This window comes from Oncorhynchus tshawytscha, linkage group LG03 (assembly GCF_018296145.1).
Source record: "Oncorhynchus tshawytscha isolate Ot180627B linkage group LG03, Otsh_v2.0, whole genome shotgun sequence".
Taxonomy (NCBI): Eukaryota; Metazoa; Chordata; class Actinopteri; order Salmoniformes; family Salmonidae; genus Oncorhynchus; species Oncorhynchus tshawytscha.
This window is the reverse complement of record NC_056431.1, coordinates 43,873,404-43,887,581: the sequence shown is the minus strand read 5'-3', so window position 1 is coordinate 43,887,581 and position 14,178 is coordinate 43,873,404. Positions and strand designations below refer to the sequence as shown.

General features: G+C 41.8%; 2 protein-coding genes across 3 annotated transcripts in view; one reads left to right on the top strand and one right to left on the bottom strand.

Moving 5' to 3' along the window:
- tlk1a (tousled-like kinase 1a) overlaps positions 1 to 6,978 on the top strand; it is a 29,315-nt gene extending 22,337 nt beyond the window's left edge. For both annotated transcript variants that reach the window (XM_024405095.2, XM_024405086.2), the window contains exons 9-23: positions 103 to 189; positions 290 to 382; positions 1,097 to 1,207; positions 1,349 to 1,485; positions 1,696 to 1,884; positions 2,010 to 2,076; positions 2,428 to 2,525; positions 2,839 to 2,920; positions 3,008 to 3,099; positions 3,392 to 3,481; positions 3,577 to 3,746; positions 3,860 to 3,995; positions 4,965 to 5,076; positions 5,162 to 5,269; positions 5,555 to 6,978. In XM_024405095.2, coding sequence (XP_024260863.1) covers positions 103 to 189; positions 290 to 382; positions 1,097 to 1,207; positions 1,349 to 1,485; positions 1,696 to 1,884; positions 2,010 to 2,076; positions 2,428 to 2,525; positions 2,839 to 2,920; positions 3,008 to 3,099; positions 3,392 to 3,481; positions 3,577 to 3,746; positions 3,860 to 3,995; positions 4,965 to 5,076; positions 5,162 to 5,269; positions 5,555 to 5,725 — 1,743 coding nt within the window. In that variant the 3' untranslated portion in view covers positions 5,726 to 6,978. The remainder of the gene's footprint in view (positions 1 to 102; positions 190 to 289; positions 383 to 1,096; positions 1,208 to 1,348; positions 1,486 to 1,695; positions 1,885 to 2,009; positions 2,077 to 2,427; positions 2,526 to 2,838; positions 2,921 to 3,007; positions 3,100 to 3,391; positions 3,482 to 3,576; positions 3,747 to 3,859; positions 3,996 to 4,964; positions 5,077 to 5,161; positions 5,270 to 5,554) is intronic.
- A 2,427-nt stretch (positions 6,979 to 9,405) lies between these two features.
- On the bottom strand, positions 9,406 to 13,975 carry LOC112236484 (Golgi reassembly-stacking protein 2). Its single transcript, XM_024405078.2, has 9 exons — positions 13,735 to 13,975; positions 13,208 to 13,288; positions 12,840 to 13,043; positions 11,327 to 11,413; positions 11,091 to 11,221; positions 10,871 to 11,003; positions 10,618 to 10,741; positions 10,426 to 10,512; positions 9,406 to 10,115 (listed from the first exon to the last, which is right to left on the bottom strand). The coding sequence occupies exons 1-9, from the start codon at positions 13,795 to 13,797 to the stop codon at positions 9,985 to 9,987; spliced, it is 1,041 nt and encodes a 346-aa protein (XP_024260846.1). The 5' UTR covers positions 13,798 to 13,975; the 3' UTR covers positions 9,406 to 9,984.
- Positions 13,976 to 14,178: the final 203 nt, after the last annotated feature.

Genomic DNA, 14,178 nt, shown 5'->3' with positions numbered 1-14,178 from the left:
CCCAGAGCCAGACCGGCCTATTTTAAACAGTCAATGTTTATAAGTAATATTGATGGTATAATTAGATCGATATGCAAACAATTGTTGTCCCTTGTGTTTCAGATTAGGCAAAACAGCTCATCTCCTACGAGTCTGTCTTTTGGGGACCATGTGATGCATCCTAAGCAGCTAGCAGTCAAATGTGTGCAGGTGAGGATGACAACCATTAGTATGTGCGTTCAGCACTTTTTGAATAACTGACATTGTGTTGGCACATTTTAAGAATTTGTTCTATTTGTTTTCTTTGCAGACTGACCTGACGGGGCTCAAGTTGGCTGCCCTTGAAAGTAACAAGAACCTGGACCTAGAGAAAAAAGAAGGCAGAATAGATGATTTGCTTAGGGTAAGAAAAGCTGTCTAATGAGCACAAAGAGAACCTCAGCATAAACACCAATGAGAGACTTAACCTGTCTAGGACTGCCGAAACCCCGTTCATCATTTACATCATTTATGTCCAAATAGCTTCTTTTGTTATAGGGCGTTTGGTAAACAAATCCAAACACGCGTTCAAGTCCAGCTGAACGTCGGACGAAAAGTTCAAAAAGTTATATTACAGGTCGTAGAAACTTGTCAAACTAAGTATAGAATCGATCTTTAGGATGTTTTTATCATAAATGTTCAATACTGTTCCAACCGGACTTCCCACTTCCTGTTTGGATTTTTTTTTTCTCAGGTTTTTGCCTGCCATATGAGTTCTGTTATACTCACAGACATCATTCAAACAGTTTTTTAGAAACTTCAGTGTTTTCTATCTAATAATAATATGCATATATTAGCATCTGGGACTGAGTAGGAGGCAGTTTACTCTGGGCATGCTTTTCATCCAAAAGTGAAAATGCTGCCCCCTATCCCAAAGAAGTTAAGAACTTTAAGTGTCAGTGATATATTACTCTGGCACAACTGAACACAAATTAAAACACAGTTCAGTGTGCTGCCAGTGGACTCAAAAGTACATACAAAAATGCATGTTATCCATGCTAGACTGACTATTAATTCTGTTTAGAGGTCCTGGGTGTTAGAATTGTAATGATTTAACCTAATGTGTGTTTCTCCATAGGCAAACTGTGATCTCAGGAGACAGATAGATGAACAACAGAAATTACTTGAAAAGTACAAAGAACGCTTAAATAAATGCATCACCATGAGCAAGAAGTTGCTCATAGAAAAGGTACTTTCATTTCAAAGTGGAATGTCTAAAGCCCGGCATGTCTGGCTTTTGACGTTGTGCCAAGTCTTTTGCATTTCCGTATGAGTAATCTGGTATTGCGTATCAGTCCGTGATGCCTGACATTGTGTATGTGTTGCTTAGAGCACCCAGGAAAAGCAGGCGTGCCGGGAGAAGAGTATGCAAGACAGACTACGGTTAGGCCATTTTACCACTGTACGACATGGAGCCTCCTTCACAGAGCAGTGGACAGATGGCTTTGCCTTCCAAAACCTAGTCAAGTGAGTACCTTAGATTCCAGGTCAACTTAACTTTCAACTATGATATGGTTGGCAAGCTACATGTATTTATCTTTCAACCAGGGATCAAAGACATCTGTAGAATTAGTACTGAAATGTACCATTTTCCTTTTTATCCTAAAGCCTTAGCCAGGGTTAAGCGCAAGCGTAGCGGGAAATGGTATTGATTGCATATAACATCTTTATCTGCAGACAGCAAGAGTGGATAAACCAACAGAGGGAGGAAATCGAGAAGCAGAGAAAACTCCTAGCAAAGAGGAAACCCCCATCCTCCAGCAACTCCCAAGCACCAACCACAAACTCTGAGCCAAAGCAACGCAAAACCAAGGCAGTGAATGGCGCGGAGAACGATCCCTTTCTCAAGCCCAGCCTACCTCAGCTGTGAGTGCGCTTGTCCTCCTTACTTGTGGCTAAGCCTAAACACACCAGACGCTAGATATCTATGAACATATATGCCTGATCCTGTTGCTCTCATTAGTCATTTATTTTGTTGGTTCATTCCGAAGGTTGACTCTAGCAGAGTACCATGAGCAGGAGGAGATTTACAAACTGCGACTCGGCCATCTCAAAAAGGTCAGTGTGTAGATGCCCAACCTGGCAGAGCCAGGCAACACGAGCTGACCTTTCATTGTTTCATATGTCACCATTGTTCATCAAGACAATGAAATGGGGATAAGACATCCTGATATAAAACCACTATTAGTTTGACTGCCTAGAGATTCTGTGGCTTTTTTTTCTTCTCCAAACCTTATAGTATATTGAATTATTAGCTTTCATAGGGATTAAGCATCAGACTGATTTCCCTAGACAGACTTTAAATGACTTGTCAGCCTCGGTGTAGAAGTGGGTTTTGATGCTCTCCCCTCTCCTTGTAGTCAGTCCTCTGATGTTCCTCTTTATGTCTGTTTGTGTGAATCATTACAGGAAGAAGCTGAAATCCAGGCGGAGTTGGAGCGCCTGGAGAGAGTGCGGAACCTTCACATTCGGGAACTTAAGAGAATAAATAATGAGGACAGTTCACAGTGAGTCTGATCACTGGAATGAATCTCTGTGACGTCAGGGCATATGCACAATGGCTCCTGCTGACAACCATAGATCGTTCAGTGAGGCAGTAATGGCCATGTCGTGGTGTTTTTCACAGTACGTTACAACTCATTCTGGATGTCAGTTTTCTATTCTGCAACTTGAGGTAAAATGAGCCGACTGGCATTTCAGTAAGAAGGTCCAACTTAATGTCTTTATAGGGATTATTTGTTTTTGTGTTGGTGGAAGTCCTACCCTTTTGACTTCGTTCATAATGAGTTGCTTACCCTTTTTCCTTCTCTCCCGCTAAAGATTCAAAGACCATCCGACTTTGAACGATAGGTATCTACTCCTGCATCTTCTGGGAAGAGGAGGCTTTAGTGAAGTTTACAAGGTGAGTCTATCGGAGTTCATGTGTCATCAGTTGCATCTGCAAGTCTTTGTTTGAATAGACCAGTCAGAACTTTTCTGTTTATTACAGGCGTTTGACTTGATTGAGCAACGGTATGCTGCTGTGAAAATTCACCAGCTCAACAAGAACTGGCGGGAGGAGAAAAAAGAGAACTATCACAAGTATGTGCAACATTAAATAATTGCCACTTTTGCCAGGTTCTGTTCATCAACACTGTGAAAAGTAACTTTTTAAAAAGCATTGCTCTGCTTTAGATAATTTTAGAAAAGCAGAGTCAGTTTTATGAATTACTGTAACAATGGCACAGTTTTATTTGTAATTCGCTGGCTTTAAACCATTGGTTGTTCTAGTCCGCTTAGTGTCTGGGTTAGCCAATCAGTCATACCTCTGCGCTCCTACTGTCTTGAGTCATTCCTTTGGTTGCTCATGGTAACACTGCTTACCTTGTTGCAGACACGCCTGTCGAGAGTACAGAATACACAAGCAGCTGGACCACCCCAGAATCGTCAAGCTGTATGACTACTTCTCACTGGACACAGACACGTAAGTGACCCTTCCTCATTATACTGAAGATATGTTCTCGTGACATCCTCTCGTCACTGCCTTTTACACATTGTTCCTTTATGTTGCCCTCACAGGTTTTGCACAGTTTTGGAGTACTGTGAAGGAAATGACCTGGACTTCTACTTGAAGCAGCACAAGCTAATGTCAGAAAAGGAGGCCCGCTCCATCGTCATGCAGATTGTGAATGCTCTCCGATACCTGAACGAAATCAAGCCCCCCATCATCCACTATGACCTCAAGCCAGGTGAACAGACACACTTCACACACTGCAGGGATATTATGGTTACCTTTCCATCTGTAAAGAGATCCCTGTGTTCTCTGAGGCTATGTGCTCACTTGTTCTTTTCCAATTTCAAGGTAACATCCTGCTTGTTGATGGCACAGCTTGTGGGGAAATCAAAATCACAGACTTCGGTTTGTCCAAAATCATGGATGACGACAGCTACGGTGCAGATGGCATGGACTTGACCTCACAAGGAGCAGGGACCTACTGGTAGCAAACTGCCACCATATATGGATAAATATGCAGTGTGTTTTCAAAGTATTCACACCCTTTGACTTATTCCACATTGTGCTTTGGTACAGCCAGAAATCAAAATGGATTCAGTTTTTTTTTTTTTTTCTTCTTCTTACCCATCTGCACATGATACCCCATAATGACAAAGGGATTTATTTTGCAAATTTAAATACAGAAATGTCATTTGCATATGTATTCACACCCCTTTGCTTTGACATTCCAACTTGATTGGAGTCCACCGGTGGCCAAATTGTTTGGACATGATTTAGAAAGAAACACCTGTCTATATAAGGTCCTGCAGCTGACAGTGCATGTCAGAGCAGAAATTCTACTATGAAGCCCATGGAACTGTCAGTAGTTCTCTTAGAATTGTGATGAGGCATACATCTATCTGGGGAAGGGTATAAAACAATTTCTAGAAGTTAGAAAGTTTCTTTTCACCACAGTGGTCACCATCATTTGGGAAAAGACAACAAATATGGAACTACCCAATCTCGGCCTAGAGCTGGCTGGCCAACCAAACTCAGAAACCGGACAAGGAGGACCTTTGTCGGGGAGGTGACCAAGAACCCAATGACCACTCTGACAGAACTACAGAGTTCCTTGGCTGAGATGGGAGAACCTGAGGGACGACAGTCTCTACAGCACTTCACCATTCTGGTCTTTATGGGATAGTGGCCAGACGGAAGCTACTCCTGGGGGGAAAAAGCACATGACTGCATGCCTGGGGTTTGCAAAGTAGTATGTGAAAGACATGTTTTCACTTTGTCATTATGGGCTATTGTGTGTAGATGGGTGAGAGATCTATTTTGAATTCAGGCTGTAACACAACTTTGGAATAAGTCAAGGTGTACGAATACATTCTGAAGGCCCTTTCAGGACCAGCACATGATTTTGATGCTATGATGACATATGGACAGATTTTTGTTTTGTGTTCTCTCAAAGGTACTTGCCTCCTGAGTGTTTTGTTGTTGGCAAAGAACCTCCAAAGATCTCCAACAAGGTGGACGTGTGGTCTGTTGGCATCATCTTTTTCCAGTGTTTATATGGAAGAAAAGTAAGTGTTTAGAACTGGCTTTATCGACTTGTAAAATAAGTTTTGTAAAGATAAGTTAACTTGTCGCCTTATTTTTATCTTTCAGCCATTTGGTCACAATCAGTCTCAGCAGGATATCCTGCAGGAGAACACAATTCTTAAAGCAACTGAAGTTCAGTTTCCTGTCAAGCCTGTTGCCAGTAATGAAGCTAAGGTCTGTGGGAGAAGTTGTTCTGAATATTATCATCTGACTGCAATTGTCACTCCTATTTAATATTTTGGGATTGTTTTATGATTTATCAATTCCTGTATAAACATTGCTTTTGTTGAAACCTCTAGTGTTCATATAAGATTGATTGACATTACAGCCCCTTTTGAGATGCATTTCTGTCTAGCCATAAGTCATGATCGCCATCATACTCAGCGTCTTGCTCCAATGTTTTTAATTGAATTGGTTCTGAGTGCTGTCCTTTGAATGATGTCTCCTTTATTCCCCAAGGCCTTTATAAGGCGATGCTTGGCATACAGGAAGGAGGACCGGTTTGATGTTCACCAGCTGGGAAGGGATTCCTACCTGCTCCCTCACATGAGGAGGTCCAGCTCTTCAGGGAATCTGCAGCTGGGTGCTGGTGGCTCAGGACCTGCCTCCTCCAGCATCATCTCGTACTGAGGGCCGGCTGTGCACTGACTGACTGGCTGCACCACGCCTGCAGAGCCCTCTCCCCCACAGGACCAGGTGTGTGGGAGAGGAGCTGCCTGCCAACCAGCGGTGTATGGAAGGCATTTGGACCCTGTAGACTGAATGGTGTGGAATTTGGCCTTCGCCTGGACTGTTCTGGGTTTCAAATGGGTGTTTACTAAAGACTTATTAATGAATGGATGTTTAAAAGAACATGAGTAAATTACCTTGTGAAGGTTGAATAGAGCACTGCTACAGACAGTACCTTGAATAAATGTGACTAGACACTTGCTGGTGGAAGCCTTACAAGGGCCTAAGGTATACCTGGCAGCCCGCCATTTAGAAGAATGAACATGGTCCTGCCGGGGTGATTTACCTTCTAGGAGTGGACATTCGTGTTTTTTTTGTAGGTATGCAATGATTTCACCAATTCGGCTGTATGTTTTTTATTTTCAGAAAGTGTTGGGTTGTACAATTTAGCCATGAGAATGTAATGTTTTAGCATATGTGGGATCTGTCATTTAGGCCCAGGCAGCATACTAATGTTGAATGCACAAAATAACCAAATGTCAATGTACAGAATCCTATGCAGGAAGATTTTAATGAATTTCTTCGTGTACATGTATATTTGCTGTACAGAAGACGATTTTCAGATTTCGAACTGCAGCTGTACCATTCTGTACAAATGTTTAAAGGCCCAGTGCAGTGATTTTTCCCCTTTGTTTTGTATACACATTACCACACTGAGGTTGGAACAATACTGTGAAATTGTGATAATTATGATGATGCCCTTTAGTGTAAGAGCTGTTTGACAAGACCACCTGAAATGTTTGCCTGTGTGGTGGTATGGAGTTTTGGCCTGCCTGCTGACATCTCCAGGCGGTAAATTAGTTTATAGATCAATAAGAAAGAGTTCCAAGCCTCACTGCTAATAATAGCTCGTTTTCAGTTTTCCCCTCCCCACTCAGACCACTATCAATTCTTTGCTTCAGAAATTGCTATGTTTTGTTTATGACCACGTTTTCTATTAAAAATCACAGTAAGGTGATTGTTACCCAGAAATGACTTGATATTGAGATAAAAATGGCTGCATTGGACCTTTAACAATTTCTTTTTTTTTCTGATTTGTTTTAAATTTTTGCTGCTTTTGATGTTGCTCTTAATTTTTAGGGCTGTATGTTCCACTCTGGGTACACAATGTACAGTTCTGTTAAACAATAAATGATAAATAACAGGGAATCGCAGCATGCTATACAACGTATTTCTTTTGGAGACTACGATGGGAGGAGCTCCAGTGTTCTGTGACTTGTGTATGTTTTGATGGATGGATGAAGTTGGGCCTTTTCAGTCAGTGTAGTCCTGACAAGTTACAAAGCATTCCAGTCCCATCTTAAATTACATACAGTGCATTCTGAAAGTATTCAGACCCCTTGACTTTTACGTTACAGCCTTAATCTAAAATGGATTAATCCCCCCTCTTTGATCTACACAACCCCATGATGACAAAGCAAGAACAGGTTTTTAGAAATGTTTGCAAATGTATTAAAATAAACTATCACATTTGCATAAGTATTCAGACCCTTTACTCAGTACTTTGAAGCACCTTTGGCAGCGATTACAGCCTCAAGTCTTTTATGATTCAACAAGCTTGGCACCTCTATTTTGAGTTTCTCACATTCATGTCTGCAGATACTCTTAAGTTCTGTCAGGTTTGATGGGGAGCGTCGCTGCACAGCTATTTTCAGGTCTCTCGAGATGTTCGATCGGATTCAAGTCTAGGTTCTGGCTTGGCTGCTCAAGGACATTCAGAAGCCACTCCTGCATTGTCTTGGCTGTGTGCTTAGGGTGGTTGTTGCCCTGTTTAGAAGGCAAGCCTTGACCCCAGCCTGAGGTCCTGAGTGCTCTGGAGCATGTTTTCATCAAGGATCTCTGTATTTTGCTCTGTTCATCTTTCCCTCTCCTCACTTCTCCCAGTCACTGCTGCTGAAAACATCCCCACAGCATGATGCTGCCACCACCATACTTCACCGTAGGGATGGTGCCAAGTTTCTTCCAATGAATGCCAAAGAGTTCTATTTTGTTGCTCATGGTCTGAGTCCTTTAGGTGCCTTTTGGGAAACTCCAAGCTGGCTGTCATGTACCTTTTTACTGAGGAGTGGCTTCAGTCTGGCCATTACCATAAAGGGCTGATTGGTGGAGTACTGCAAAGATGGTTGTCCTTCTGGAAGGTTCTCCCACCACAAAGGAGCTCTGTCAGTGACCTTCAGCAATTGCTCAGTTTAGCTGGGCGGCCAGCTCTAGGAAGAGTTGGTGGTTCCAAACGTCTTCCATTTAGGAATGGAGGCCACTGTGTTCTTGGGGACCTTCAATGTGGCAGAAATGTTTTGGTGCAGATCTGTGCCTCGACACAATCCTGTCTCTGAGTTCTACGGACAATTCCTTTGATCTCATGGCTTGGTTTTTGCTCTGACTTGCACTGTCAACTGTGGGACTTTACCTAGACAGATGTTTCTTTCCAAATCATGTCCAATCAGTTGAATTTACCACAAGGGGATTCAATTCAAGTTGTAGAAACCTCGGATTATCAATGGAAAAAGGATGCACCTGAGCTCAATTGAGTCATCGCAAAGGGTCTGAATATTTATGTAAATTTGATTTTTTTTGTTGCAAATAAAGTGTTCACGTTGCCATTATGGGGTATTGTGTGTAGAAAAGTCAAAGGGTCTGAATAATTTCCAAATGCTCTCGTCTGGCTACCTTTTCTCAATTGTGGCAAAGGAAAAAAGCTATACTCCCAAACCTGTGCTTGTAAAGATTAACTTGTGAGGATTCTGCTGGAATTGTAGACGTAGCCTAGAGTGAACACCTCAATGTACATTTGGCTCCCTGACAATATTGAGGATCATTGAGAAGGGAAGATAAGTGTTCCTTGTCATTGGGGTCAGACAGGACCGATGAGACAGTGCCAGAAGAGCCTGCTGACCAGACAGTGACCCAGTCTGATTATTTGCATGTATGATTGAGTTTTTCACTGCCCAGTGGAGTAGGCATGCTTTAGATCTAATGCTAGCAGTAACTGGGAGCCAGTGACGGGATGGAACTGAAGGGCAAAGTTAACATGAGCAGCAGCATTCTTGATCAGCTGTTGCACCAATATTCTTTTCCACTGACCATCTAGAAAATGTTGAAAGGCTCAATATAATTAACATGCAGCAGGCCAACAGAGTGAATCATACCAAATTCCAACACAATGGAAATTGTTTGAAGCTACTTGGTTTATACAAAAAAATAAAATACATCCGACAGCAAATATGTTAAATTTGCATGTGAATTTGAGGCATATTTAACTTTTTTTGTAGCCAAGATTCACCAACTTGGTAATAGTGAGTGCAAAATGAATCAATCCCATTGTAAAGGAATCTGCTCAAGGTACATTGTGGGAAAATCTCAACTGCATCCTTCTCAAAACCCACTGGAGAAGGTCAGCGGGGCAGGACTTCTGGTGTACTCATGATGGGTTGAGAGAAGACGGGATGAGTATGCAATAGAGATTCTCCCATAGTCATGTTTCATTGTGGTCCTACACTGACACCCTGTGGTTTTCAGCAGTAAAGTACCTTCATTTTTACACCAACCAAAGAACTACAAATGGAAGTATGAGAAGTCAATGCTGCAGACAAGAAAAATAAATCAATTTATTCAAGAAAGGGATGTCTCAATTAAACACTATTTCATTCATATGTTTTAGTAATTTTTTGTACAACAAAAATAAATACATCTGCATTACAACAGGCTAAAGCAGATCTCTCACAAGAATTCTCACATTTCTGACCGCCCATCGTTCTTCCGAAGACCCTTGCTGTTGTTTCAGCCACCAAGGCTGCATCCCGATTCTCCACCCTTTTCCCAGAGTGTACACTCCCCATCGTGGATTTAACAATGGTGTAAACTTCTCCAGCCAATGATTATAACAAGAAATGTGCAAATATACAGACACTTCTGGAAAAGGGTGGATAGTTGGGGATGCGCCATAGATTCAGGAGTACAACAGAGTGTTCCCAGATTCTTTCCTTGTTGAGTTTTAAATGCAGTAGATCTTGTCGGTAAATGGTTCTCTGCTAGGAGTCAAGTCACTGATGCTTCTCTAGGTTCAGAGGAAGCCACTGGTGTAGGGAGGAGTGTTTCTGTCAATGTGTCACTGACCACTGGGGCTCTGATGAGGGTGTTGCGTCCAGGATGAGGGTGTCTGCTCATTGGGAATTGCCTCTTGCGGAGCTAGGTGGGAGAGTGAACTCTGATGGAGTTACTCCTGGGACCAGAGGCAGCTGGGAGTTGAACATGGATAGGTTTAGGGGAGGAAGAGGGGCCAATGGAGGGAAACCTGAGGAGACAGGTAGAAAGTTACAGCAATATTACTAACAGTAGTATACAAATATTCATAAACCTACATCTTAAAAACCATCAAAGAATCTTGACAACATTGACATTACCTGCTGGTGGCATCCCTCCAATACCTGGTAATGACACAGTGCCCAAGTCTGGTAAAGTGACATTTAAATTTGCCAGTTTGTGAAGGGGAGGTAGGCCTCCAGGTAACGACATTAGGACATATGAACAATGAAATACACCAAGCCACAAACATAATACATGCATCATATTGTTCCCAAACTAGAACCGTGTCCAACAATGACCTGGTAATGTGGTAGCAGGGATGACTGGAGGTATAGTGCTTAGCAGGTGGCTGACTTGGCTAGGCAACATTGGCACAGTAGGTACTCCTTGGACAAAGATAGAATCCATTATTAATAACTCATCTCTTACTTGGTGATATCAAGTCTGTAAGCAATATGCATCTCAATGAAAAGTAGTGATACCTAGCATACCTGTTTGAAGAGCGCTCGGGACAGTGAGAGGAGCTGAGCTGGCTGACAGGTCAAAGAGATTTTGTTCCAACCCAGCTGGATCAGAAGGCACTGCAGATTGAGAACTGACAGCAGAGAGCTGAACCTGAGGAACAAATGAAAACTGGGATCAACACCCAGTGTTGTAAAAAATTCTCATTGCACACAAATTCCTTCACGTGACTGGCAGATATTGGAAGTGAAAAGAAGTAGGTCATTTACAAAAATGTCTTACCTCTGTGAAGCCATCCTTAAGTGGGGAAACTGGTTCACTTGGAATATGTCCAGGAACACTGATGTTCTTACCCTTTTCAAATGTATGTGTGGGTATCCTGTGCAGGTAGCCATAGCCAATCCCACAGCCAAGGCTGAAGAAGGGCACAGTGAGTATGTGTTCTATGGGGCAACCTATAGGAATTTCTGCTAAATGAATTAACAAAACGTCAATGCCATACCTGCCCTCTCCACCCCATTCAAAGTTTGGAATGATAACCACATCGCGACAGTTGTCCGTGTCAGTGTTATACACATACAACTTAAGCCCTTTCCCTTCATGCGTCTCAATGAGGGAGAAGAGATCCTCAGACTGTGGGGAAAAGTTCAGACAAAAACCAGTGTCAAACACTACATCAACAGCTTAGTGTAAGGAAAACATCATTGAAATGACACTAAAGAAAGGCATCCCACACACCTCGTTCATGACAGTGTCTGCACCTATGACATAGTCAGTATGTGGTCTCAAACCAGCCATGGCTGCAGGAGAGTTTGGCTCCACTTCCTAGGGACAAGAAATAGAATACAGACCAAAATTATAAACACAGTGTGCCGTGAAAAAAGTATTTTCCCTCTTTCTAATTCTCTACTTTTGCATATTTTTGATACTGCATGTTATCAGATCTACAACCAAAACCTAATATTAGATAAAGGGAACCGGAGTACACAAATAACACAACAATGACATAATTACTTAATTTATTTCATAAACAAAGTACAACACCCAATGCCTCTGTGAAAAAGTAATTGCACCCTTACACTCAAAAACTGGTTGTGCCACCTTAAACTGCAATGACTACAACCAAATGCTTCCTGTAGTTGTTGATCAGTCTCTCACATTGCTGTGGAGGAATTTTGGCCCACTCTTTCATGCAGAACTGCTTTAACTTAGTGACATTCGTGGGTTTTCAAGCATGAACGGATCATTTCAAGTTCTGCCACATCTCAATTGGGATTAGGTCTGGATTTTGACTAGGCCATTCCAAAACTTCAAATTTGTTGTCCAAAAAGGTATACTTTTGAATCATCTGTTCATGGAACATTCTTCCGAGAGTCTTGAACCATCCTGGTGCTTCCTTGTGCTTTTTTTGCAAACTTTAGTCAACTTTCTGGACGACATGGGTCCAATTATGCCTGCCAAAAACAAAACACTGCATTCCACAATAAGAACCTTATACCAACAGTCAAGCATGGTGGTGGTAGTGTGATGGTTTGGGGATGCTTTGCTGCCTCAGGACCTGGACGACTTGCCTTAATAGAAGGGACTATGTATTCTGCTCTGTATCAGAGAATTCTACAGGAGAATGTCAGGCAATCTGTCTGTGAGCTGAAGCGCAGCTGGGTCATCAGCAAGACAATGATCCAAAACACACACTCAAGTCTACATGAAAATGAATAAAAAGCAACAAATTTGAAATGGCCTAGTTAAAGTCCAGACCTAATCCCAATTGAGATGTTGTGGCAGAATTTAAAAATGAACATTTCATGCTTGAAAACGCTCAAATGTCACCGAGTTAAAGCAGTTCTGCATACAAGAGGGGGTCAAAATTCCTCCACAGCAATGTGAGAGTCTGATCAACAACTACAGGAAGCATTTGGTTGTAGTCATTGCAGCTAAAGGTGGCGCAACCAGTTACTGAGTGTAAGGGGGCAACTACTTTTTCACACATGGGAATTGGGTGTCGCATAACTTTGTTAATTAAAATCCGTAAAATAAGTATATTTTTTGTTATTCGTAAACTCAGGTTCCCTTTATCTAATATTAGGTTTTGATTGAAGATCTGATAACATTCAGTATAAAAATGTTTGCAAAAATAGAGAAATTATTAAGGCAAATACATTTTCACAGCACTGGTCACTGAAAGTCTTCACATCAACACATTTCCAGTTTTACATATGTGCAGCTCTAAACGCCAAGGCGATTCACTCACCAGAACATGCCACACATTCTCATTGGCTCCTTCGAAGCTGCAGAATCGGATGCTGACACCCAGAAGCCCCTGACCTCCCCACATGTTGTTGGGTGTGACTGTTGCCTCCCTCAGCTCAATCGTCTTGCTGCTGTATACCAGCATCTTGATGGGTTTCTCCACATTCACCTTCAGCAAGTCTTTAAATGTGTCATCATCTTTGTTCTGACAAAAATGTACAGATGTCAAAGTGTATCATCACCATCGTCTTGTAACCCTGACTTTGAAAATAGTTGAGCTGCAATGGGATCTGACAGCTTCAGGATGTAGATCATTTGAGAAATGACAGTTTACCAATCTTGTGTAGATAATTTGAGAAATGAGTTTACCAATCTTGTGTCACTGATGGAAATAATAAAGTCAAAGAATGGTTCCAATCCTGCACGATGCCCAGGGGAATTCTCTTGCACCTGCAAATTGAGACAGGATTTTTGTGCATGACATATATAACATGATATTCATATTGCCCTTAAAAAATTTAAATCACCACACTTTTACAGCTAACACACAGGTGCAATGCCCTTTGCAAGTGTGTTCTGAATTGAAACGACATCCCACCCCCGTCATACACATTGACAGACCAATTGCTCGAGTCAAGCGACGACCTGGCACTAGTTAACAAACTAATTAACTAGCTATCCAAATCAGTTTGCACAATTTCACTCGTCAGACATTGCTCTGTTTAATTGGTTATATTACACAATTACTCACATGGAGCACATAAAATACACACTGACATTCTACAGCAACAACATTATCGTTATTCACACTCATGACAAGCATTTATGTGTTACGTTCCCATCATCAACTAGCCCAGTTACAGCTCGTGGTTTAGCATGCTACTAAAGATCCATACCCTGAGGACGTGATAACCTTCGGATCCTCCTCCAGGTATTTCGATGCTCTGTGCACCCCCCATGTCTCATCAAACCCTGGATATTATTCTGGTGAATAAATCAGTGTAGCTGTTTAGACACAGTAGCTAACACTTTCCCCCGGTTCCGGGATGATGCTAAAATCAAGATTTTTGACTACATAGAAACACTTCCGGTACATTGTAAGAGAGAGTTTATGGCATCATCTAAAATACAAAAAAATACTAAAACCTTGTATCTTTCCTCTACCATTTGTGTTCAGTGTGTTTTTTTATATATATATTTTTCTCTACTTGACTTCCCAAACCCCGGCCTGGTCTTGGTCTGTTTGGCAACTGTTCCCGGAAGTCTCGCGATATTGTGCCTCGGTGTTTAGAATCTGTGCTGTGCATTTATGCAATTTTATATGCTCTTATTTTAAGGTT

What these genes read in the sequence shown, in the direction of transcription:
- LOC112236484 (XM_024405078.2), bottom strand. Translation starts at nt 13,797, where the DNA reads ATGGGGGGTGCACAGAGCATCGAAATACCTGGAGGAGGATCCGAAGGT. An exon ending in CCCGAGCGCTCTTCAAACAG is followed by an intron (nt 10,513 to 10,617) that starts GTATGCTAGGTA and finishes TCTTTGTCCAAG; the next exon opens with GAGTACCTACTGTGCCAATG. An exon ending in CCCTGCTACCACATTACCAG is followed by an intron (nt 10,116 to 10,425) that starts GTCATTGTTGGA and finishes CTGTCTCCTCAG; the next exon opens with GTTTCCCTCCATTGGCCCCT.